Source organism: Garra rufa, chromosome 19 (genome assembly GCF_049309525.1).
Source record: "Garra rufa chromosome 19, GarRuf1.0, whole genome shotgun sequence".
NCBI lineage: Eukaryota > Metazoa > Chordata > Actinopteri > Cypriniformes > Cyprinidae > Garra > Garra rufa.
The window spans coordinates 30,421,849-30,446,047 of record NC_133379.1 but is presented as its reverse complement, the minus strand read 5'-3'; the positions used below and the strand labels follow the sequence as shown (position 1 = coordinate 30,446,047).

At 37.0% G+C, this 24,199-nt stretch overlaps 1 protein-coding gene across 1 annotated transcript in view; it reads right to left on the bottom strand.

The window, feature by feature from the left end:
• LOC141292056 (uncharacterized) overlaps positions 1-24,199 on the bottom strand; it is a 93,502-nt gene that overhangs the window by 4,653 nt on the left and 64,650 nt on the right. The window contains exons 14-72 of the mRNA XM_073824023.1: positions 23,285-23,404; positions 21,144-21,182; positions 20,991-21,044; positions 20,795-20,848; positions 19,427-19,534; positions 19,232-19,285; positions 19,052-19,105; positions 18,805-18,849; positions 18,614-18,667; positions 18,439-18,483; positions 17,984-18,037; positions 17,860-17,904; positions 17,736-17,789; positions 17,004-17,048; positions 16,381-16,434; positions 16,223-16,267; positions 16,083-16,136; positions 15,610-15,717; positions 15,481-15,534; positions 15,328-15,381; positions 15,172-15,216; positions 15,032-15,085; positions 13,340-13,384; positions 12,758-12,811; positions 10,845-10,898; positions 10,694-10,747; positions 10,526-10,579; positions 10,225-10,278; positions 9,994-10,038; positions 9,810-9,854; positions 9,608-9,715; positions 9,456-9,509; positions 9,310-9,363; positions 7,875-7,928; positions 7,344-7,451; positions 7,166-7,219; positions 6,983-7,090; positions 6,082-6,135; positions 5,919-5,972; positions 5,788-5,841; positions 5,633-5,686; positions 5,380-5,487; positions 5,222-5,275; positions 4,618-4,671; positions 4,436-4,489; positions 4,199-4,252; positions 3,929-3,982; positions 3,763-3,816; positions 3,590-3,643; positions 3,443-3,496; positions 3,308-3,361; positions 3,098-3,151; positions 2,804-2,821; positions 2,602-2,655; positions 2,461-2,523; positions 2,057-2,222; positions 1,323-1,432; positions 1,155-1,235; positions 437-619 (exon numbers count right to left, since the gene is read on the bottom strand). Coding sequence (XP_073680124.1) covers positions 437-619; positions 1,155-1,235; positions 1,323-1,432; positions 2,057-2,222; positions 2,461-2,523; positions 2,602-2,655; positions 2,804-2,821; positions 3,098-3,151; positions 3,308-3,361; positions 3,443-3,496; positions 3,590-3,643; positions 3,763-3,816; positions 3,929-3,982; positions 4,199-4,252; positions 4,436-4,489; positions 4,618-4,671; positions 5,222-5,275; positions 5,380-5,487; positions 5,633-5,686; positions 5,788-5,841; positions 5,919-5,972; positions 6,082-6,135; positions 6,983-7,090; positions 7,166-7,219; positions 7,344-7,451; positions 7,875-7,928; positions 9,310-9,363; positions 9,456-9,509; positions 9,608-9,715; positions 9,810-9,854; positions 9,994-10,038; positions 10,225-10,278; positions 10,526-10,579; positions 10,694-10,747; positions 10,845-10,898; positions 12,758-12,811; positions 13,340-13,384; positions 15,032-15,085; positions 15,172-15,216; positions 15,328-15,381; positions 15,481-15,534; positions 15,610-15,717; positions 16,083-16,136; positions 16,223-16,267; positions 16,381-16,434; positions 17,004-17,048; positions 17,736-17,789; positions 17,860-17,904; positions 17,984-18,037; positions 18,439-18,483; positions 18,614-18,667; positions 18,805-18,849; positions 19,052-19,105; positions 19,232-19,285; positions 19,427-19,534; positions 20,795-20,848; positions 20,991-21,044; positions 21,144-21,182; positions 23,285-23,404 — 3,777 coding nt within the window. The remainder of the gene's footprint in view (positions 1-436; positions 620-1,154; positions 1,236-1,322; positions 1,433-2,056; positions 2,223-2,460; positions 2,524-2,601; positions 2,656-2,803; positions 2,822-3,097; positions 3,152-3,307; positions 3,362-3,442; positions 3,497-3,589; positions 3,644-3,762; positions 3,817-3,928; positions 3,983-4,198; positions 4,253-4,435; positions 4,490-4,617; positions 4,672-5,221; positions 5,276-5,379; positions 5,488-5,632; positions 5,687-5,787; positions 5,842-5,918; positions 5,973-6,081; positions 6,136-6,982; positions 7,091-7,165; positions 7,220-7,343; positions 7,452-7,874; positions 7,929-9,309; positions 9,364-9,455; positions 9,510-9,607; positions 9,716-9,809; positions 9,855-9,993; positions 10,039-10,224; positions 10,279-10,525; positions 10,580-10,693; positions 10,748-10,844; positions 10,899-12,757; positions 12,812-13,339; positions 13,385-15,031; positions 15,086-15,171; positions 15,217-15,327; positions 15,382-15,480; positions 15,535-15,609; positions 15,718-16,082; positions 16,137-16,222; positions 16,268-16,380; positions 16,435-17,003; positions 17,049-17,735; positions 17,790-17,859; positions 17,905-17,983; positions 18,038-18,438; positions 18,484-18,613; positions 18,668-18,804; positions 18,850-19,051; positions 19,106-19,231; positions 19,286-19,426; positions 19,535-20,794; positions 20,849-20,990; positions 21,045-21,143; positions 21,183-23,284; positions 23,405-24,199) is intronic.

Here is a 24,199-nt window from a genome sequence, read left to right as displayed (position 1 = left end):
AGTTCACAATTCTGACTTAACTCGCAGTTGCGTGTTTTAAAGTAAGAATTGCAATATAAACTTGCAATTCTGAAAAAAAAAAATCAGAATTGCGAGTTTATATCTGGCAGTTCTAAAAAAGTCTGAATTCAGAGTTTATATCTTAATTTTATAACTTTATTTTTCACAATTGCGAGTTTATTCTGAGACAAGTTTACAGTATATCAGGCAATTCTGAGAATTTTTTTTTTATATCTCGCAATTTTTACTTTATTGAAACAAAATTTTTTACAATTGTGAGTTAATTTTTTTTTACACAATTTTCTCAGAATTGCATGACATAAATTCCTGAGTCAGAATTGAGAGATAAAAAGTCAGACTTTTTTTTTTTAAATGACCCATATATAATCAATTCACCTTCAAAAAAGTATTATTATTGCTGTTAGAATCCACATACCACACAATCCTGCAGTTCTCCTAAATAGCTCTGCTTCACAGCGTCTGTGAGGAACCGGACCTGTCGCTGTGTCTGGCCCAGTCGGTGTCCAGGGTAACAGGAGTATGTCACTCTCTGTTCTGCTCTGTTGCTCTGGAGTCGTAGGAAGCGCAGCTGAACCACACTGAGGGCTGGATACTCAAACTGACCAACAGACAGATGGGTTTTAATGGCAAAACTGAAGGACACGGTTTACTGTGTGCAACAACAGGGCTTGAAACTAAACATGAAACGATAAAGAGCAAGAATTTTGTGGGTAATAAGAACAACATTATTAGCAGCTATTAACCTTGACAATAAATTAAAGATGTTAAAGCATTAAAGGGACAGTTTAACAAAATGTAATAATTCTGTCATCATTCACTCAGCCTTGTTTCATTCAAAACGTATTCATTCATTTATTCATTCTGTTATTTATTTTTTTAGGCAAATGTCCAGGCTTTATTTTCCATAAACAAAAATAGATAGTAAATGAGGCTGTTAAGGTTTGAAAAACACAAAGCTCCATAAAAGTAAACTATCAACCCTTTAAAGTGTATACAAGTCCAGTGAGCCTTTTTTATTTTAGGTGAACTATCCCACAGTCAGCCCTTCTTTTGTCAACAGCACACACTTTGCTCCAATGGGAAGTAAAACTTTATACAGACCGATAGTGATGAAGTAATAAAGTAATACTTACTTTAAAACCTCCCTCCAGTGAACTTAACCAGTAGAACTTGCTGTTATTCCCTGAGTCATTCAGCCAAGTCCTTATGGGAAGCTGTGGAAATTGAAAGAGCGATAATAAGATTTTGATGTTCTTTGACATTAAAGAGACACAGTAGCAAGGTTTTAAGTAGAACATTACGTGTGCATCTCTAGGATGAAGGCAGGTCTCTGCTCCTGACTCTGAGAAGTTACAGTAGACCAAAAGGGCATCTAAAGGACTGCCTTGGTTTGGGTCAATGTAGTAGAATCCTGCAAAAGTATTTATTTAACAGATTATTTTATCCAAAACAACATACAGTTTAAACATACGTTCCGCCACTGAATCAAAAATAAAAAGGTAAGGATTATCTCACAATTCTGATACTTACAATACAATACATTTTTACTTGCAATTGCATTATATAAACTATCAATTCAAACTTTTTTCTTTTAATTGTGAGATATAAACACAAGTGCGAGTTACAAAGTCAGAATTGTTAGATATAAACTCAAATTTCGAATCAAACCTTTTTTTAAATTTTTTTATTCAGTGGGCTTCCATACACTTCTTAGTTATTCTAGTCAAGCAGCTGTATTAAATAACCTTCGGAAGTGCAAAAAAAAAAAAAAAAAAAAAAAAAAAGCGATCTCATTTACACCTTAGTGCTGTCCACTTTAGATTTTATTGCCTGAGACAGTGCTTAATATCAGGTGTAAATGAGGTCAGTGTAACTAAGTGAATGTGTTGCAAAGGTGTTTAAAAGTGCATTAGCATAATCACTTTTTAAGAGAAAAAATACAGCGGTAATGCAACGATTTTTCAAAGATTTTACAAAAGGGAATAAGAACAAACAGACTTTGAAAGATGGAGAAGATGAAAGATAAGGCTCTAACCGCTGGTGTAGTTGGGATGGCACAGCCACAGCTCCAGACAGGTAGATGCTGGGTGCTCCTTGCTACCGTCCGGAGGGTCCACCAGCAGCCGAAGGTCATGGTACAGAGAGTCCAACAGTGTCTGAATCAGAGGGTAATTGGGCTTGTCGGAACTGTACATCAGGTCCTATTGGAGAAGAAAAAGTAAGACAAATTGATTTGTTGTTTTGTGATCTGCATTTTAGTAATGCAGTCACTGCAGTTTACTAAAGATAAATAGCATATACTTTAGATATCAATATGCAAAATGTTAACTCTCTTCATTCTAGTTTATACAGTGTGACCATAATCATGTGATGTTTGGTATTTAATGATCAGCACAGCAAATAAGAGTAAAAGGGTCATTGAGATTTAAAACAACTTGCCTTTATCTGGGTCAGAGTCACATTCACAGAAACACCAGCAGGCCCTGGTGGCCCCGGTGGACCCTAAAATAAAAAAAATAAATTAATAAATAAAGAAATTAGTTCTTATATTGCTACAAAAATGTAAAGGTGCCAACTTACTGGCAAGCCTCTCATTCCAGGGGGTCCAGGAGGCCCCTGAAATCCCTTAAATCCCTAGGATTAAAGTGAAAAAGAGACATTTAATAACTAACCTTAATTTGTTAACTTGAATAAAAACGTATTTTATATATTTTTATTTTGAATAATCTAAAACATTTCCTTTTAACTGGACTATGAAAGCTTTGGAAATTAAATTTCATACCTTGTCTCCAAACAAGCCCTGCAGGGTGGAAGAGATAAAAGAGAAAGAAATTATAAACGATCTTCATGCTCTTTCGAAGAAAAAAAAAAAACAGGCCGTGGTTGAGATAAAGCACTTCACTGTCCTTGCTTTTGTCATTAAAAATGAATTAACCATGCTTTCATATCTTGAAAGGACAGAGCACATGTAAACGCATTTGCAGCAGATGTGTTAATGCAAATTGGACTACAGTTTAATAGTCACAGCTTGTTAGTAGTTTCAATGCTGAAACATTAAAAAAAAAGACATATTCACTGGTAGTCCAGGTATTCCGGGTGCCCCTCTAGGCCCAGCAGGACCAATATTTCCCTTAAGGAAAAATACACACATTATAGTAAATCGATCAGAAGATGCTATTCATCAATATTGACTTGATCTATCAACATAAAACATCATGAATCATTGTAGTATCTAATGTAACAAAAAAATATATTTACATGTTTAATGAAATATTTTGACTCTTACCTGATCCCCCTTTGGTCCTGGAGGTCCAGGAGGACCAAGAGCCCCCATACTCCCCTAAAAAACAAATAAATACTCTTATAAGAGAACTGAATTGGCTCCACTGCACTCACGGAATGTGCTTCTTAAAAAATATACCTTCAAGCCATCTTTCCCTGGTGGACCAAGTGGTCCCTGATCTCCTTTATCACCCTATTACGAACAGGTTAAGGTATCAATATTAATAATGCATTTCTAAGTTATCTGCATAAAAAGAATTCTATCTGAGTAAAACTTAAAAAGCACCTCTGCTCCTTTGACACCTTGCTCCCCAGGCTCTCCTCTCAGTCCTTGGATTCCCTGTCAAGCATAGAAAGCAGTTTAGTCAATGCATGATAATGATTTCAAACTGTGTTAACACTTTCCCATTTTATTCATTCTAACAATGGAAGCAGGCATATCAAGCATATCAAGCTTACCATACTTCCTCCCCATCCAGGAAGTCCTTTCTCTCCTACATCTCCCCTCTCTCCCTATTGGACAAGGAGTAACCAAGAAAGAAATTTATACTATTGTATTTCCATGGAATTCAAGAATTAAACTCATGCCATGTTTTAATTGTTTACATCATTTTTGAACTCTGACCTTTTCTCCTCTTGGTCCTCTGGTTGCCCTCAACCCTGCCTTGCCTCTTTTACCCTACAAAAAATAAAAATAAATTATCAATCATATTCACCATCATCTTCCTAACGTTTGCCCTGCATTATGACATGCATTACATCAGAGTCTAAAACAACCTATGTACATTCATGACACAATGTCTCTAAACTTCTTTGGCTTTAACTTAGAGATTTGGAAATGTTTAATAGTCTAAAAGAGCACAAAAGGCAGATTTAAAGGCTTATCGTATCTTACCCTCCGTCCGACGTGACCAATTTTTCCAGGTGCTCCATCCTTGCCTCGATCTCCCTAAAAATGCATCAAGAAGCAAATTCAAATTTAAAATGAAACTGCAGATAAGAGTCCTGGAAAATCTGTATTCTCAAATGCAGTTCTCATATCTGACAGCAAGGACAAAAGCATAGAGGAAGAACTTTTTATTTTAGATAGCAGACAGGGATTAAGACAGACAAAAGAACATTGTGACCTTACCTTCTCTCCCTTCACGCCTTCTCTTCCTTCAGGTCCTGGGTTACCCATGCGGCCCTGCAACAATCAAATCTCATTAAGGGCCTTGATGATTCAGCAGAGTTAAAAACAAGGGCGGAATTAAGATAAGGAAAATCTATTTGTCGTCTCTTTGCTGTAAATATTTTATTTCACTGGGCACTGACCTGAGCTCCTGGTGGACCTGGTGAGCCACGTACTCCTGCATCACCTTGTGGACCCTAACAGAGTCGATTTGAATTGATATAATTGGGTTAATTAATCACATACTGTATGTGACCTTGGACCACAAAACCAGTCTTAAGTAGCACTGGTATATTTGTAGCAATAGCCAAAAATACATTGTATGGGACAAAAATATATTTTTTTTTTTACCGGTATACGCCAAAAATCATTAGGATATTAAGTAAAGATCCTGTTTCGAGAAGATATTTTGTAAATTTCCTACCATAAATATATCAAAAACCTAATTTTTGATTAGCAATATGCATTGCTAAGAACATCATTTGGACAACTTTAAAGGCGATTTTCTCAATATTTGGAGTTTTTTTGCACCCTAATTTTTCTGATTTTCAAGTAGTTGTATCTCTGCCTATTGTCCTATTCTAACAAACCATGCATCAATGAAAAGCTTGTTTATTCATGTATAAATCTCAATTTAAAAATGTACCCTTATGAATGGTTCTGTGGTCTAGGGTCACATATACTGTATTTACAGACATGCCCTAAACAATTGAGTTATTGAATATTCCAGGGTTTAATGGTCTTTACCTCCAAACCAGGCAGTCCTGGTGGTCCTTGAATGCCTTGAAGGCCATCTGGCCCCTAAAGGAAAGAAATGGCTTCATTTTGAACATGTAGTGGATTTACAGGTAATTTAAAGAAGCAATTTTGAGTTTTCATCTTAGTGGAGTTCATTACAAGCTCACCTCCACCCCTGGTTCTCCTTTATCTCCTGAGTCTCCTTTCTCCCCTTCAGGCCCTGGGAGACCTTTAGGACCCAAAAGACCTTCGGGACCTACTGAGCCAACATCTCCCTGTAGGCCAAGATATGAAAACTAATGAGTTACTCTTGAGATAAAAATGAATTTGTTGTTTCACCAAGAGGTTCCACAAGAATAAACTATCAAGAACAGATTATCTGGAGGAGGAATATAAATGCAAAGAAATTATCTTTATGACCTGTGTCCCGGCTTTTCCTGCATCACCTCGCACACCTTTAGGACCTGCAATTCCCTGAAGCACAGATATGAATAATGAGAACAATAACACAACAATTCAGCAATTCTTTTGACAAAAATTTAAATCCATTATATAAAAGATTAGTGGATCAGAACCTCAGGTCCAGCATCTCCTGGCTCACCAGGTGAACCACTCGGCCCAACCTCCCCCTAAATAAGAAGCTTAATTTTAGATCATAAAAATAAATAATCCAAAGATGCTCTAGGTGAACAATCACACAGTTTACCTTGCTTCCTGGAGGTCCATCTGGCCCCACCAATCCTGGATGGCCTTGTCCTCCCTAAAACACACAAAAAAACAGGAACTGTTTTTATGTTTTAACTATGTGGCCATACAGCCATACATCACACATGAATATAGGGGTCATTCACTCTCAGGTCAACACTCACCTGTATACCTTTTAGGCCAGGAGGTCCAACACCACCCACGAGCCCTGACTCACCCTAACATAAAAACAGCCAACAATCACACGATCACAAAGAAATGCAAAAAACTGACACAAACAAATGCAACAAAATTAAGGTTTTTGAGGAAAACATTCTAGGACTTTTTTCCATATAGTGGACTTCAATGGGGATTAATGGGTTGAAGGTCCAAATTGCAGTTTCAATGCAGCTTCAAAGAACTCACAATCCCAGCCAAGGAATAAGGGTCTTATCTATCAAAACGATCCGTCATTTTCTAAAAAACATAAATGTATATACTTTTTAACCACAAATGCTCGTTTGCACTAGCTCTGTAATGTGCGTCTGCAATTTCACGCATTACGTTATCACATTGAAAACTTCAAACTTCAAAATTGTACAATATCGTTGTTTTATTTTTTTTTTTGGAAAGAGAGTTTGACTTTCTTTGCATGCTCGCTTTGTAAACACTGGGTTGGTACTTTTGCCTACGTCATGCGTGACCTTCGTCAAGTCATGGACGCAGAGCTAGACATATTCACCGGTAGACGCAGTGAGCTAGACGCAGATGCAAGACAAGCATTTTTTGTTAAAAAGTATATACATAATTTTAGAAAATGTCTTTTGCTTGATAAGACCCTTATTCCTCGGCTGGGATTGTGTAGAGCCCTTTGAAGCTGCACTGAAACTGCAATTTAGACCTTCAATCCGCTGATCCCTGTTGAAGTCCACTACATGGACAAAAATCCTGGAATGTTTTCCTGACCTGATTTTTACCGATCTCAAACCTTTGAACAGTAGTGTATATCAAATGATAAAAACATGTTAGGCTAAATAAAATGTTACATAAACAAATACATAATGTGAAATGGTGATTCGCACTCACCTGCAGTCCGATTTGCCCCTTGTCTCCTTTGAGTCCCCTCTCTCCCTGATCTCCCACATCTCCCCACGGCCCCTCTGAACCAGTAAATCCTAGCGGGCCGATATCACCCTGAGGAAAAACATAAAATATAGTACAACAGCTTTTCCCCTTGTGAAATGACATTAGCTATTAAAGATGAATGACCTTCTCTCCTTTAGGGCCGGGGTCACCAGCAACGCCAACTAGACCAGCATCACCCTTCATCAGGAGAAAAACACCAATATTACTCTTACAGTGACAGTGAGACTGATTGCATTTGAGTCTGATGACTTTAGGGTTAAATTGCGCAGTTGTGCCGACATTAAGAAATTCATCTTCACACCTCACTGCCTGCTGGGCCTGGTAGACCCATTGGACCTTTGTCACCTGGAGGGCCAATGTCTCCTTTTGGTCCTTGAAGACCAGGCTTTCCAAAGAGACCTTTGTCCCCCTGCAAGTACAAAAATGATATTGAATTAATAAAATAGACAAAAGGCAAAAAATCCTGTATAAATGTTACTGTGTCAAACAAATGCCAAGTTCTGTCATGAAACTCTATATGGCGCAGACTGATGGGTCCTTAACGCAAATGATATTCACAACGTTAGACTACTTGGCACAAGCTGATTGGTTCAAGTTGCATACGCAGCCAATAAGATTGCTGCTTTACATTTAAATGTTTCTCTGAAACCCTCCACCTCCCCAGCTCCTCCTGTATAGATCTGATACAGGATATTATGTATGCTGTTTGTGCAGCAGTACTATCTCTTAATCTACAATAATCTACAACAACAACAATAATGTCATATCCTTTACCATGCTAAAATCTTCAGAGTTGTCATGATAGACATATAATTTCATATTTTCACCATACCTTATCACCTTTCCTTCCAGGAGCCCCCTCCAAACCTGCTGGACCAGAAGGACCCTGTAGAGGTCAGAGAGCATTCATCACATCCTTATGTATTAAAGCTATAACAACACGTTATATGTCACAATTTACAGTAAGGAAAACATTTTTGATCCCCTGCTGATATTGTAAGTTTGCCCACAGACTAAGAAATGATCAGTCTATAATTATAATGGTAGGTTTATTTAAACAGTGAGAGACAGAATAACCAAAAAGTCCAGAAAAACGCATTTCAAAAAAGTTATACATCGATTTGCATTTTAATGAGTTAAATAAGTATTTGATCCCCTATCAATCAGCAAGATTTCTGGCTCCTATGTGTCTTTTATACAGGTAACAAACTGAGATTAGAAGCACTCTTTTAAAGGGAGTGCTCCTAATCTCAGTTTGTTACCTGTATAATACAGAAGCAATCAATCAATCAGATTCCAAACTCTCCACCATGGCAAAAAAGACCAAAGAGCTGTAAGGGACAAGATTGCAGACCTACACAAGGCTGGAATGGGCTAAAAGACCATCGCTAAGCAGCTTGGTGAGAAGGTGACAACAGTTGTTGCAATTATTCGCAAATGGAATAAACAAAAAATAACTGTCAATCTCCCTCGGTCTGTGGCTCCATGCAAAATCTTACTTTGTGGAGTTTTAATGATCATGAGAACGGTGAGGAATCAGCCCAGAACTACACGGGAGGATCTTGTCAATGATCTCAAGGCATCTGGGACAACAATCACCAAGAAAACAATTGGTAACACACTAGGCCGTGACCCCAAGAACACCACCCCCACCATCAAACATGGAGGTGGAAATATTATAGGACATTGAAAATGGGTCATGGATGGGCATTTCAGCATGACAATGACCCAAAACACACAGCCAAAGCACCAACGAGTGGCTCAAGAAGAAGCACATTAAGGTCCTGGAGGGGCCTAGCCAGTCTTCACACATTAATCCCATAGAAAATATGTGGAGGGAGCTGAAGGTTCGAGTTGCCAAACATCAGCCTCAAAACCTTAATGACTTGGAGAGGATCTGCAAAGAGGAGTGGGACAAAATCCCTCCTGAGATGTGTGCAAACCTGGTGGCCAGCTACAAGAAACATCTGACCTCTGTGATTGGCAACAAGGGTTTTGCCACCAAGTACTAACTCATATTTATTATTTCAATCATTAAAATGCAAATGAATGTATAACAATGTATGTTAGACTGATCATTTCTTTGTCAGGGCAAACGTACAAAATCAGCAGGGGATCAAATAATATTTTCCTCACTCTATTCTGTTACATTAAAATACCACATAAACATGGTAAAATCACTGTAGTGCATGGACTCTAGTTGCTTTAGTTTGTTATTATTTACTAAAAAAAGATCAAATAGTCTTGTAGTTCTATGCCAATCTAACCTGCGGTCCTTCCAGTCCAAGAGGCCCGTCATCACCAGGAGGGCCCATCATTCCCTGTGCAATTATAGAAACTAATTATATAGTGATTTCATAAGACAGCACAAATTGTGATTCTTTAAATCTCTTAAAATCACTTTCACAATCACCTTTTCTCCTTTCTCCCCATCCACACCTGGCAGGCCATTTAGCCCCTGTGGACCCTGAAGAAAGATTCGCAGCACTTTTAACTTGATGTTCTTTGTTGTCCTTCATGTCACAAAGCTTTTCATCAAGTTTGAGAGGGAGAGTTATCACTTACTGGAATACCTGGGGGCCCGTTTGGCCCAGGGTCCCCTGGGGGTCCTTTACTTCCACGGGGTCCTGGTTTTCCAATGACCCCACTGACCCCCTGAAGTCCTGGAGGACCCTTTAATAGACAATCAATCAAAACAAATAAGTGTTTAAAAATGATCAGCCAAATAGAGATTTAATATAAATGAAAGGGATGGTTGTGTTCTCACACATGGTCCATCTGTTCCCCGATGCCCGGGGTCTCCTTGACGGCCCTGCAGAGATATAACCCATGGTTTACACTAAGGTTGAATGAAATAAGCACTTTATATTTCAGCACTGCTTTATGAGGAATTAAACTCTACTGAACTAGTAAGGTCAACCCTTATTTTTTCTCACAGAAATAGTATATACCTGGGGTCCTGGTGAGCCCTTTTCTCCTACTGGACCAGGGGGACCCTAAATAAAACACATAAAAGATGGGAATATCAGTATGTCAACAGGCAAATAACAGTGGTACAGCAGTGGAAACTAAACTACATTTATCAATAGAATTGGAGAAATAAAGAATCCCAAAATTTAAAATAAAAATAATCTGCTTTATTTTGGATCCCAGTGTTTGTACTTGATCCCTCACATACTTACTGGTGGTCCAGGCTTTCCAATTGGTCCAGGAGGCCCTCTCAGACCTGGCTCTCCCTATAAGAAAACAAATGTCCTCCTTTACCTAAAGCTACTATTATAAATGTCCAGTCATTTGGTTTGGTTCTGTTTTATTGGCTTTCAATTTAGTGGCCTATGCAGACTGTGAGGCAGCCCACAAAGGATAAGAATGGAGCCTTTATCTGTAGGTGAGCTTCAACATTATAACTAATGTACAATAGCATAACATCATAATGACAAATTGCTGTTAATGTGGGATGGTTAAAGTGTAATTTGTCTTTACTCTGTCTCCAGTGTGGCCCGGTCTTCCTCTCATACCCACATTTCCTGGAAAACCCTTAAGAGAATATGATAAAAGTGAGCTGGCTATGTCAAAACATCAACCTTAAACATTACTGTCCTCATCCCGCTTTCTCTCTCTTTATAAGAGCCCTGTAGAGGGGTCACTTACATACATGCCAACAGGGCCCTGTGGTCCCAATGCTCCTGTCTTTCCAGGGAAACCCTGAAAGAAATAGACAGACATGGAAAAACATGATGAAAATCAGCAGCTTGATTACATGAATTATATGAGAGCAAAAAAAAAAAAATCATAAACATACCCTCTCCCCTGGTGGTCCTGGACTGCCCATAGGCCCCTCTTGTCCAGGTGAACCCTGTCAATCGAAACACAATCATTAGCAGAGAGTTAAAAATTTGCAAACAGATCACTACTGTCATTCAAAAGTTTAGGATGAGTAAGATTTTTAATGTTTTTTAAATAAGTCTTTTCTGCTTATCAAGTCTGCGTTTATTTGATTAAAAATACAGAAAAAAACAGTAATATTGTGAAATAGTATTGCAATTTAAAATAGTGGTTTTCTATTTTAATATACTTTAAAATAGAATTTATTCCTGTGATGCAAAGCTAAATTTTCAGCATCATTAGTCCAGTCTTCTGTGTCAAATGATCCTTCAGAAATCATTCTAATATGCTGATTTATAGTTTTTTTTTAAACCTTTAAAAAATTTTTTAGGATTCTTTAATGAATAAAACGTTAAGAAGCATTTATTTAAAATAGAAATCTTTTATAACTGAAAAAAATGTTAGTGAAGACTACAGAAAATATTTCTACTTTAAAAGAATGTTGTTCTTTTCAACTTTTTAGTCAAAGAAAAAAGTATCAAAGGTTCCAAAAAAATATTAAGCAGCACAACTGTTTGCGGCATTGATAAAAAAATCACCTTATCAGAATGATTTCTGAAGGATCATGTCAAACTGAAGACTGGAATAATGGATGATGAAAATTCAGCTTTGCATCACAGAAAAAAAATTATATTTTAAGGTATATTAACATAGAAAACTGTTATGTTAAATCGCAAGAATATTTCATAATTTTATAATTTATTTATTTCTGTATTTTTGATCAAATAAATGGAACTTTGATAAGCATAAAAGACTTTAAAAATATACATAAAATACATGAAAAATCTTACTGATCCCGAAGTTTTGAACAGTAGATATATATATTTGATTTTTTTTTTGAATGTTAAAAAAATCCTGCAAATGACAAAGCTGAATTTCAATATTACTTCAGTCTTTTGCTGCTGTATATTTTTGAGTAAACTGACATTTTCTTCAGGATTTTTTTATGAATATTTAATTTAAAAATTTTTTGTATAAATGTAAAAGTCATTAGTGTCACTTTTGATTTATTTAATGCGTCCTTACTGAATAAAAAGATTAATTTCTTGAAAAAAAATAAACTTTTTTTAACAGTAGTGTTTAATTTTACTGATACTTACTTACTCCTGATATATAGTAAGATGATAAAAGGAACAATGGAACATACTGTGTCATAAAATTTTATCTTGATACCCCTTTGTTGTACCTTGTATGACTGCAGTGCATACCGTATCATGGGGTCAGGAGTTGAGTTAATCAGCTCAGACACAGCAATAGTTGCTTACAGGATTCAGACATACTTACAAGTTACATAAACAATTACTGATTCAAAGACCCCAAAAATCTTTGATCTCAGTTTGCATGGGCTCCATTGTTGTGTGAGAAAGGAAGAGCAGAATGAATGCGAGTGCAATCATCTGCATTATGTGAATGGAAATGCAAAGAACACGTACATTTCATTTCAACACCCTCTAGACTAACTCAAGAACAATCATTTTTCAGCCGGATATTGAAAAGCTGATGTGCCAAGAATACATTATGAAAATGTAACAGCATATGCCCTGATCTGGATGCACAGTGCAACAAATTCAATACTATGAAAAATAATATGCAATATGGACTCAATTTATTTTGGTTTTCTAAATGTAGGTACTGTAGGTAATAATTTCAGCACAGGTCAGGAGTGTCTGCTTTGCAAGCAAAGGAGATTTTTCAAATATACTGATATTTTGTGTACTCATGTCATTCTTATGCTTACGAATTCAGATATTCAGCTTCAGGTACAGCTAACTAATAAACAGTGAAGTGATTTTAAAGATGTGTAACACATGAATAGAGAAGAAAACTCACCGCAGATCCTGGGAGTCCATCCTGACCAGGTTCTCCAGGAATACCTTGCAATCCCTAAGGTTTGAGAAACCAACCAAGATCTTAAAAGCCTGTGTGTTCATGTATGTAGCAGTATTTTCTGCCACCACCACTGACCATTACTCTTCTCGCCTACTGCATTTTACAAGAGTCATTTATGACTGGTAGGGTGCAAATTAAACTTTGACAAGCTGCGCGAAAACACTGGTGCCCACTAAATTCCTGGAAAGGCTGTCTTTGTTTGTATAACCTCTTTATGATTCATAAAAGGCATAGCCCATCCTCTATAAAATGTGATCATCGTTTTTTATTTGCTCTGCACCGGGAGTTCAGTCTGCTGGATTCATGTCAACAATCTGCGTTATAGAGCTTCTTTCACTGCCAAAAGCGGCTCATTAATGGTAAATAAAGTCAGTTAGAGGTGCTCAATATGAAAGCTTAGCAGTGAAAGCTAAATAAACGGTTTCAGACTAGTAGCAAAAGACTATATAAATGACTTCATAAAAACAATATAGACTTAAACAACTGGAAGGTGGGCTATTCTGTTAAGGGTGCTGAACCCACCGTTAGTCCTTTACTTCCTGCATTACCCACAAGGCCTTGCAGTCCCTAGAGCACAAGAAAGAACAATGAGAATCAATTTGAACTTTCAATTTGAACATCAAGTGTTGGTAAAAATAATCTGCTGACGTACCTGTTGATCTCTACTAGAACCTTTACTGAGCTATTTATAGCAATCGTAATGATACCCACACGTAATATATTATTATCTGGTAATAAAACAATTTTCTATATCATTTATACCATTTAAAGGGTCATTGGATGCTCATTTTCCACAAGTTCATATGATTCTTTAGGGTCTTAATGAAAAGTCTTTAATATACTTTGGTTAAATATTCTCAATAGTAGTGCAAAAAAGACCCTTTTACCTTGTCAAAATCAGCTCTGCAAAATATCTGCTTATTTTATTGCATGGGCCCATTAAATGCAAATGAGCTCTGCTCACCCCGCCCCTCTCTGCTGAGGTGAGCTGTTTACTTGTTTAATGTTTACCACATTTAGCCGTGTTTAGCTGCATTTAGCCGGGTTTATGCAAAACTTGCCAACAAGCACATTATTAAGAAAGGCCATTTGCAAAGATGCATAAAAAACCCTTATACTCACTTCTGCTGTGGGTGAAGCTGCATCACGAATGATTCACACGAACATAGATGCTTATGTAGATCGGGATCAGCGTTTTCCTTTTAAAACCGAAAGTAACGTTGTCCTCTGCCTCTTAAGCGGCTTAGATGTCAGGAGTAAATGACTACTGCTATGTTCATTATTACATCCAACAACAAAACACCTCGATTGCTCAATTAGAGTCTTCCTCTGCACCTGATTCGACATAATGGCAATCATATTCAGACTGTTTCAGCTCGGTGAGGGCGGGTCTAAGTAAAGGCACTCATGTCAATCAACTGTGTTTGGTCACAACAACAAGAAGCTGAGAATGACCTGATTTTTAAAAGGAGATATTACTTTTAAAGATTAAAAAATATCACAGGGTGGATTTTTATCATTGTAGGGTGGTTGTGTACATAAACTGCCAACGCACATTAATGTTCAAACAACATGGAAAAGTTAGTTTTGCATCCGATGACCCTTTAAATATAATTTGGATTTATTATAATACTCTATTGTACCACTAATATTCCAGCACAAGTATATATGTGAACCAGGACCACAAAACCTTTAAAAAAAATAATACAATTTGTATACATTCATCTGAAAACTGAATAAATAAGCTTTGATGTATGGTTTGTTAGGATAGGACAATATTTGTCTGAGATAACTATTTGAAAATCTGGAATCTGAGGGTGCAAAAATATCTAAGTTGCCCAATGCATATTACTTATTAAAAAATTAAGTTTTGATATATTAAGATAGAAAATGTACAAAATATCTTCATGGAACATGATCTTTACTTAATATCCTAATGATTTTTGGCATAAAAGAAAAATTGATCATTTTGACCCATACTGGTTTTGTGGTCTAGGGTCACATATGAATTGATTTCTTTAAACAATTTTTTAAAATTATTTAAAATTATTCTGAATATCATCTGAACCCATATTTAAATTAAGTTACCAGAATAAATAATATAAAGTTTCAACAATAGCCTTAACTTATGTTACATTTATATTAATTTGATGTAGAAATGCATCAATGATATCTTCTTTTACAGTTCATGGTATTAGAATATAGAATGGGAACCTGTGTACCAGGCTTTCCTTCAGCTCCAACAGGTCCAGGTGGGCCAGGTAAACCCTGCAATAAACACCATCAACACTGACATCATCAACATTCGACACAAGGATTGGCACTAGTCTCAATTTTTCTGTATGAACACTTACAGGAACTCCAGGCATGCCAGTGTGACCCCTCTGCCCTGTTCGACCCTGAAAAGTATACATGTGTTAAGACTTTAATCAAATAGCAAAAAATATATATTTATAATACCTTAAAGCTTAGAACTACCATATATGACAATATAAAGTAAAGTGTGTTACCTTTAGGCCTCTAGGACCAGCCTTTCCAGTGAGGCCTTCAAGACCTTTGCTCCCCTTTAGTAAAATTAAGATGAACATGTCACATTGGAGATTATTAATACTAAATATGAAACATTGAAAATCTTAATGCATGTAAAACAGAGCAACTCTGACCTTTGGCCCCTCCTTTCCCATTTTGCCATGCGGACCAGCTTCTCCATCCTCTCCCTGTGTGGGAGGATATTAAGTTATGAGCCTTAAGACTTTGTACCAGCAAAAAAGCAATATTAATGTACCCCATACCTGATTCCCCTGTGGTCCTGGCAGACCTCTGATGCCTGGGAAACCAGGAAAGCCTGTTGGTCCCTGCTCACCTTGAATGCCCTGTACCCCAGGGGCTCCTCTAGGACCCTGGGAGGAAAATACAATTTGCAACAACTGATCAACAGGTTATCATGAGGATAGCAACCTATTACATCAACCTGAGGTAAAATGTAGACACTATGGTCCGGTTTCACAGACATGGCTTAGGCTAAGCCAGGATTAGGCCATAGTTCAATTAGGACAATTAAGTAATCTTTATAAACGTGCTTACAAAAAACATTACTGGTGTGCATCTTAAGACAAAACAAAGGCACTGATATATTTTAAGATCAAACTGCGCAATTTTATTTCAGCTGAAACAACTCAGACTTACATTTTAGTCTAGAACTAGGCTTAAGCCTTGTCTGTGAAACCGGGGGTATATGTATTATAATTCACAGTTAAATGTTTACTTTGTTTCCTTTAGGTCCAATGTCTCCCTGGTCTCCATCAGGTCCTATGTTACCCTTAAAAGACAGTAAAGCCATTAGAGCCAAAATAAAAATTGGATATGTAGTCAAGACATGTAAAAATAGAGATGGCATGAGCTTACTTTGATACCAGTAAAACCTTTTGGACCTTGCACTCCTAATACACCCTAAAGAAAAATGAAGAAAACATGTTTTCTGGTACATAACCTAAGTCTGTGGTATGAACTACAGTTGAGCTTTCTTATTAGGAAAAACTAATAAGACTAAATTTGACTTTTACCATTAATCCTTCAAATCCTGGCTCCCCTCGGAGGCCCACTGGCCCTGCAGGTCCCTGTAAATGAACAAGGATAGGAAGGTACTTTATCATTCAAAAGTTTGGGGTTCAGTCATTTTTTTAAATGAATAATTTAATTCAGCAAAGATGCATCAAATTGATCAATAGTGATAGTAAAAACATTTATAATGTTACAACCATTTTTTTTCTTAAAAAAAAAAATCATACATCAAAGAATCCTGAAATAAAAAATGTATAACGCTTTCCACAAAAATATTAAACAGCACAGATTAGAGTAATGGCTGCTGAAAATTCAACTTTGACATCAGAATTTAATTAAATATAAAATAAAATAAAATAAAACAGTAGTAATTGTGATAATATTTTACAGTATTACTGTTTTTTGATCAAATACATGCAGCTTTGGTGAGTTACTTCTTTCAAAAACATTTAAAAACATGTAAAAAAAATCTTACTGACAGCAACTTTCTGAACACTAGAGTATGTGCTCATATTACATTTTTTGTGATAGAACATTAAACAGCATGAAGTCTTAATCTATAATGAGTAAGAACATCAGAGCAATTTAAAAACGATAATTGACACTGTGAGAAAAGATTGCTTACAGGCTCTCCTTTGGGACCAGGTAAACCTTCCCGGCCTGACAGTCCCTAGTAAAAAATCATGTGAATACAACAGTATGGATCATGATCAAGTAGTAAATTGTTTGACTGAGTTTGTTATGGGCTAGTTAGTATGCATATATTAGTATGGAGATATCTGTGTAATATAACATAACATCCAATTGACCCTTCGCAAAAACCTGTCCTCACAATAGTTACTGTTGCTATGTCTGACAAACAATTCTGCTCTCACAGTACACATCATGTTCTCACGCAGTGAAAAGTACATCACAGAGCAAAAAGGAAACTGACAACACGCCAACAAACAAGACAGAGCAGGTTACTTCTGGTATGAAACATGGTCTTAGCATTAAAATGTTGTCATTTTTAAAGAAATTTAATATGTTGTGATAGACCACTGTATTGCCTTATTAGATTAATCAACACGTGAACATATCAATATACAAGCACAAAAAAAAAATGTAATGAACATCCGAACATATTTCATTTCAACTGCAGAAAGACGTCAATATACACAATTTTTTAAGTTTAAGTCCACCGAAGTTACTCTACTCTGCTGTCTGGTTTGTTTGTCAGACAAAATGTCGGATTCTGCGTTATGATTGGTCAGAACGCCTGTCAATCAAGTTGTTTGCGAAGGGTCAATTATCCAATTCCTGACTACCATGACTTTAATCAATCAATTAGATTTATTATAGCAGAAGAAATATTCACCTGTGGACCCCTTGGTCCTGGAGGCCCAATCTGTCCCTCTAATCCCTGAGGACCCTAATAATGATATATAGGTTATGTAGAGGTCATTTATCAGTAACTTTACGCTGTCCCAAATATAACATACCTGTGGCCCCGGAAGACCAACAGCTCCAGGAGGTCCAGGCTCTCCCTAGAAAATAAAACTGAAATTGTTAGTATGTAATAGACAAATTGAGTGGTATATTATGAAGAAAAAGCCTAACACTTACACGAGACCCATTAGGCCCCTGGGCACCAACCACACCTGTCCAACCAGGAGCTCCCTGCAAATATTTAAATAAGCTGAAATCTAATTTAATGGACAAATTATACACCACGATGCAAAACATTGGGGTTAGTATGATTTTCTTTTCAGGAAAGATGCATTAATTGTTCATTCCTTAAAAAATAAAAATGTTTTCATTAAAAATATTAACCAGCACAATTGTTTTCAACTGTGATAATAAGAAATGCTTCTTGAGCAGAAAATCAGCCCATTTTTCTGAAGGATCATTAGACACTAAAGACAGGCTTTTACGGCAAACTTTTAAATAGAAGTGTAAATGCAAAGTAACTTAAAAGAAGCATACTGTATACTGTGATGTAAATGCTAGTTTTACCTGACTAGACCATTTTGTTGATACTTATTGAATCATATTAATTTATGATGTTCTATATGACTTACTGGTGGACCTGGAAGGCCTGGTGGCCCCTCCATCCCATCATCCCCCTGTAAACATAACATATAACAACAGATAACTATACCTTGATTTCAACATAAGATGCATCTATGTACATCTGTGCATTTAATAAACAAATGTTGAGCATTAATTGCACTATAGCAATTTGTCTTCACTTACATCTGGCCCTGGATGACCTTCAGGGCCCTCCATCCCTCTCATGCCTTGTGGACCCTGAAGAAGAGTTAAAATACAATCAGGCAAGATGTACATTTAAAGGACAAAGCCAGATATAATTAAAGAATACGCATTTTTTTCTATTCATACATAGTCACTATGAATGTTCCTGCAATCATAGTTAGATAACTTACAGGAGGGCCAACAGGACCAGGAGTGCCAGGTGCTCCTTTTGAACCCTGTAAATGTTGTAAAATGTGAACCACAAGTTAGATGTTTTCATAAACGCTTCCTAGCATTACACAACTGTAGATTATATTATTTCACACAGTAGTTCTTTGCCTGACCACTAGATGGCAATACATACTATCATCTCAAATAATGCTCCCTATAAAAATTAGGTGATTGCATTTATTGAATATTGGTTTAATCATGGCTTACTTTCTCACCGGCTTTTCCCATATCTCCACACAGACCCTCTGGTCCAGCAATGCCCTGCAACAAGAACAGTGTAAGTCCTTAGGCTAAAAAATAAAAATAAAAATAAAAATGGATGCCACATCATGGAATATGAATCTACAGCTTTTAGTTACCAGCTTCACCACTTATAATTGGTCTTACCTCCTCTCCTTTTTCTCCAGGTGAGCCTGAATCTCCTTTATAGCCTAGAGGACCCTGTGTGTTTTCAAAATGAACTGTTAACACACCAAAAGAATCAGAAAACATGACACAATAAAACACTTTAAGGGCAGTATGCTAAAGTGAGTCCTTTAAAATACAAATTTCAATGTAAGTTTTACATGAATATCACTTGACCTTTGGTCCTGGAATCCCTGGAGGCCCCTGAGGCCCATCCAGTCCGTTTACTCCATCCTTTCCAAAGAGCCCAGCTCTGCCTATCACACCTTTTGGGCCACGGTCACCCTGCAAGAATCAAATAACATGCACTAATTACTGTAGCTATATCATTAAATGTCTAATAATATTACAGTGGTGTTTGCTTAGGTCTGCAGGTATCAAATTTATTAGTACAGAACATGACACCCCTCTGGGTTTTCAAGAATTGCTCTGCTATAAATGAATTTAAATGACAGTTTTCCAATCTACATCAAAACACATTTAAAGGTAAACTGATTTAAAACTAATTGAAGTGAAAGGTTCAAATTATTTTCAGTACCATTCATAGGATTAAGGTTAAATACTACTATTAAAACCTTACTAACAGCTCTTGATAGTGTTGTTGCCAGCCCAACGTATCTTGTTAATATAAACATAGCTGATAATGTTTTATATATAATTAGGCAAGACATATATGTCAAAATATCTAATATCTAATCTGGGGGTTATTAATATAAGATTTTATTTGGCAAGCTCTTAAGAATCAGAAACACCACCTGGAAGCATTCATCAGATCATGTGCAGTGAAGAGCAGTGTATGCAAGCTTTCAGGATGATAGATACAAGTGAATTGTGGCCAGACTGAAAAATGCAGCTCATGCTTTGAGCTGAAAGGACCACACACATAAACATGTGCCTGTGATTGGCCACTATGTGATTCATCAAAGGTCATGCAAAATTACAATCATAAGTGTCAAAAACGGAAACATAGCTCTTCATTTAGTGTCATTCAGAGGTCAATGACATCTATCTATCTATGCTCCTTTACATAGCAGTACATTAAGTGCTAACAGAAGCTCATTTCAGCAGTGATTGATGCGAGGCCTTTGAGAAGCACAAATGTGACGTCTCGGTCACATGAAATCTGACAAACCGCAATGAGGAATGCAGATACAAGGCTCTTTGTTTAATCTGTGGTTAAATCTCAGCAATGATGGGTGGGGTTTTGCATCTAATAACTGTCTTCCTTTCCCACACATTTAAAAAAAATAAACAGCAAATGAATTGCCACTAATTTGAGGTAACATGATATCCTACTCTGACCAAAAAAAAAAAAAAAAAAAAATATTGGTCTATTTACGAATTACTTTATTTACAGCTGTTTTGACAGACTGTTATATTTTCTTATTACAAATAGGACAACATTAGAATTAAAGACAACATTTCGGCACACAATTAGTAGGTTAGCAATAGTGCAATAGTGATGTCTTAGCATATAACAATAATAAAAGTGCTTGCTTTAGTAAGCATCTCTAAAAAGGACAACGTTGCACTATAGGGTTTTACCATGTCTCCTATACGTCCTGGACGTCCTTGTTCCCCTGGCTCCCCAGGTGGCCCCTAGTAGAGAAGTTTAAAAGAAAGAGAGAGATCATGATTTAGCCAAGCAGGTGTTGTCATCTGAGCTCAGGAAGTACTGTGCTACATAACACAGGTGTCGCTGAGCCTCATCAAAGTCTTATTAAACCAGCTGCTAACTCACCTGCAGCCCAGATTTCCCCATCTCTCCTTCTGGACCAGGCGGACCTTGCGCTCTCTACAAGCTCACAAAAAACAGAACAGAGTCAGGGACGTTCAGAATGTTACATGCTCAAAAAAACATAAAACATTTCACAAATATGTGCTGTATACTTACAGGCCAACCTGCACGGAGAAGCTGGAAGAACGAAGTTTGCTGGAGGAGAAAGTGAGAGAGAAATATCATTATTTGAGCATTATCTGATACTCTATTAAGTTAAACCTACAAAACGCATGACTTTCACAGCTACAGCCATATGCATGCAGACAGACATTTAGTTTCTTTAATGTCTTATACACCATAAATGCTGCGTTTTTAGAGCATTTGTGTCAAGCTACAAACAAAATGCGTCCTAAGTACCCTGCAATATATGTTCCATTATGTCGAATCACATTTGTTTTACATAACGTATCCCATAAAAATGTGTCTGATTGGTAGAGCTGCATTTCCAGGATTTTTCTCCATATAGTGGATTTCAATGGGAGCCGACAGGATGAAGATCCAAACTGCAGTTTAAATGCAGCTTCAAAGGGCTCTACATGATCCCAGCCAAGAAATAAGGGTCTTATCTAGCAAAACAATCAGTCATTTTCAGATAAATAAAAATGTATATACTTTTTAACCACAAGTGCTTGACTTCACGCATTATGTAATTACGTTGGAAAGGTCACACACGGCTTGTTCTTTGTCTGTGTACTTCAGTACAAAATGGTAAGATAAAACTCACATTTTCTCCTCCAACTTCAAAATTGTCCAACATCATTGTTTTTCCTGAAGGCCGTTTAACTTTCTTTGCATGCTTGCTTTGTAAACACTGGGTCGGTACTTCCGTCTATGTAATGCGTTGAGCTAATGCAAAACGAGCATTTGTGGTTAAGAAGTACATCAATTGTTATTTCTTTTAGAAAATTACAGATTGTTTTGCCTTTTTCTACGGCTGGGATCATGTAGAGCCCTTTAAAGCTCTACTGCAACTGCAATTTGGACCTTCAACCTATTGATCCCCATTGAAGTCCACTATGGAGAAAAATCCTGGCATTTTTTCCTCAAAAACCTTAATTTCTTTTTGACTGAAGAAAGAAAGACATGAACATTTTGGATGACACAGGGGTGAAATTTTTATTCAGGAAGTGAACTAATCCTTTAATATCTGCATTTTAAAAATGTTAAACCATCAAGCTTTTATTTTTACAGCTCACCAGAACAATTGCCATAGTGTTTGCGTTGTTTTTTTTTTTTTTTGTGTGTGCGTCATCCTTTCCTATCAAAATGCTTGCTACGGATGCAAAAATGCAGAAAATCGAACCTGATCCAAACTTTTTTATGACGGACAAAGGTTTCAGAGGCAGTGTATAAACGTGATTGACACAACATGAGGTCATATTTATTTTTTAACGTGCAAAAATTTCAGATGAAAATTTCGGACTTAGTGTGCATTGACCTTTAGTTTCAATATATTGTGCAGCCCTGCTAATCGGGGTCAGAAAAACTCATTCAGACAACCCAACAATTAGTCTATATTCAAAATATGTATTTCTGTCAGTCCTAGTATATTCTTAAAGCTTTGCTCTTCGTTACTCCGAGGAGTCATTTTAATGAAGGCAACAGCCATAACTGTGCTATTCTGGACTTACTAAAGCTTTAATGATCCATTCCCATCCAAGCAGACTCTAGACTTAAAAGCTGCCCTGTAAACTACAAAGGCGTTCACAAAGGCAGCATGTTGCACACAGGACACATATCCCAAAATGAGTTACGAGGTCACAGGCTGTTTTTAATTAGACCATGCTCAACAGAGGTTTCGGTTATCAGAGCAGATGCGTTCGGAGATACCGAGCTGGAAACTGACATGAAGGGTGAGACTGATTGATTGTGTTGAGGTGACCTCGTTCTGGGTTTGAGCAAAGGGGATATCACCCCTTCAGTTACAGGAACAACTTATGACCTCATGCAGCACTAAGTCGTTGCCCTCAGCTGGATTGCTGGATGTACAGTGCGGGACGGTTCAAAGGCTGTAGGAAACAAACACCCCATTACAGCAACAAGAGAGAATTCCTTCCTCTTTCTCTTTTTTTCTCTGAGGGCATCTTTATTCAATCACGGCTGTGGTGCTCATCTGAGCTATTACACAAGATACAGCTGTGCGCTGACAGCCACTTTAAAGAGATGAGGGATGAAGTTTAATTTCGCAGACGGGGAGACCACAGATGGGGACAGAGCATTCAGTCAGGATAACCTGGAAAATGGAAAAAGCTTACCTGAAATGCAGCCCATTCCTCAGGTGTGTTTCTCCACAGGTAGAACGTGGGCAGCCCAGGTGGCCCAGGAGGTCCTGGGATGCCATGGCGACCGGGACGGCCCCTAAGCCCAATGGCACCCTAAACAACAAAACAATGATAAGGAAGACTGCATCACACACACACAAAAAACGTTACACTGACATATGCTTAAATCTAAAATCTGATGAAAGCTCAACTGTTAGGATGGAAAACAAAATTCCATCACACATCTGCATTGTGTAAACAGGCATGCAGTATAACAGCACTGTACACCACCAGATAACTGATAAATATTATATAAATTATCATGACTTTTACCACTAAATTATAAATACATTTTTGTTTCCAGATGTAAATACCAGCGCCTACAGCATAAACATCGCCATTCAAACGTTTAGGGTGAACGGGACCTTTTTTTGTTTTTTGTTTTTCTCAAAAGAAGATGATAATAGACTTCTTTCAAAAAATATGAAACATAAAGGATTAGTTCACTTCCAGAATAAATATTCCTGATAATTTACTCAACCTCATGTCATCCAAGATTCATCTTAAATCAAAATTAAGGTTTTTGAGAAAAAACATTCCAGAATTTTTCTCCATATAGTGGACTTCAATGGTGGCCAACGGGTTGAAGGTCCAAATTGCAGTTCTAATGCAGCTTCAAAAGGCTCTACACGATCCCAGCCAAAGAATAAGATCCTTGTCTAGTGAAATGATTGGTCATTGCTCTGCGATGTACAGCCGTGACTTCACACATTATGTAATCATGTTGGAAAAGTCAAGTACGGTTAGTTCTTTGTGCGTGTACTTCGGTTCAGAAAGGTAGGGTAGGGTGAAAAACATTTTCATTTTCTCCTCCAACTAAAAAAATCACCCAACATTGCTGTTTTACTT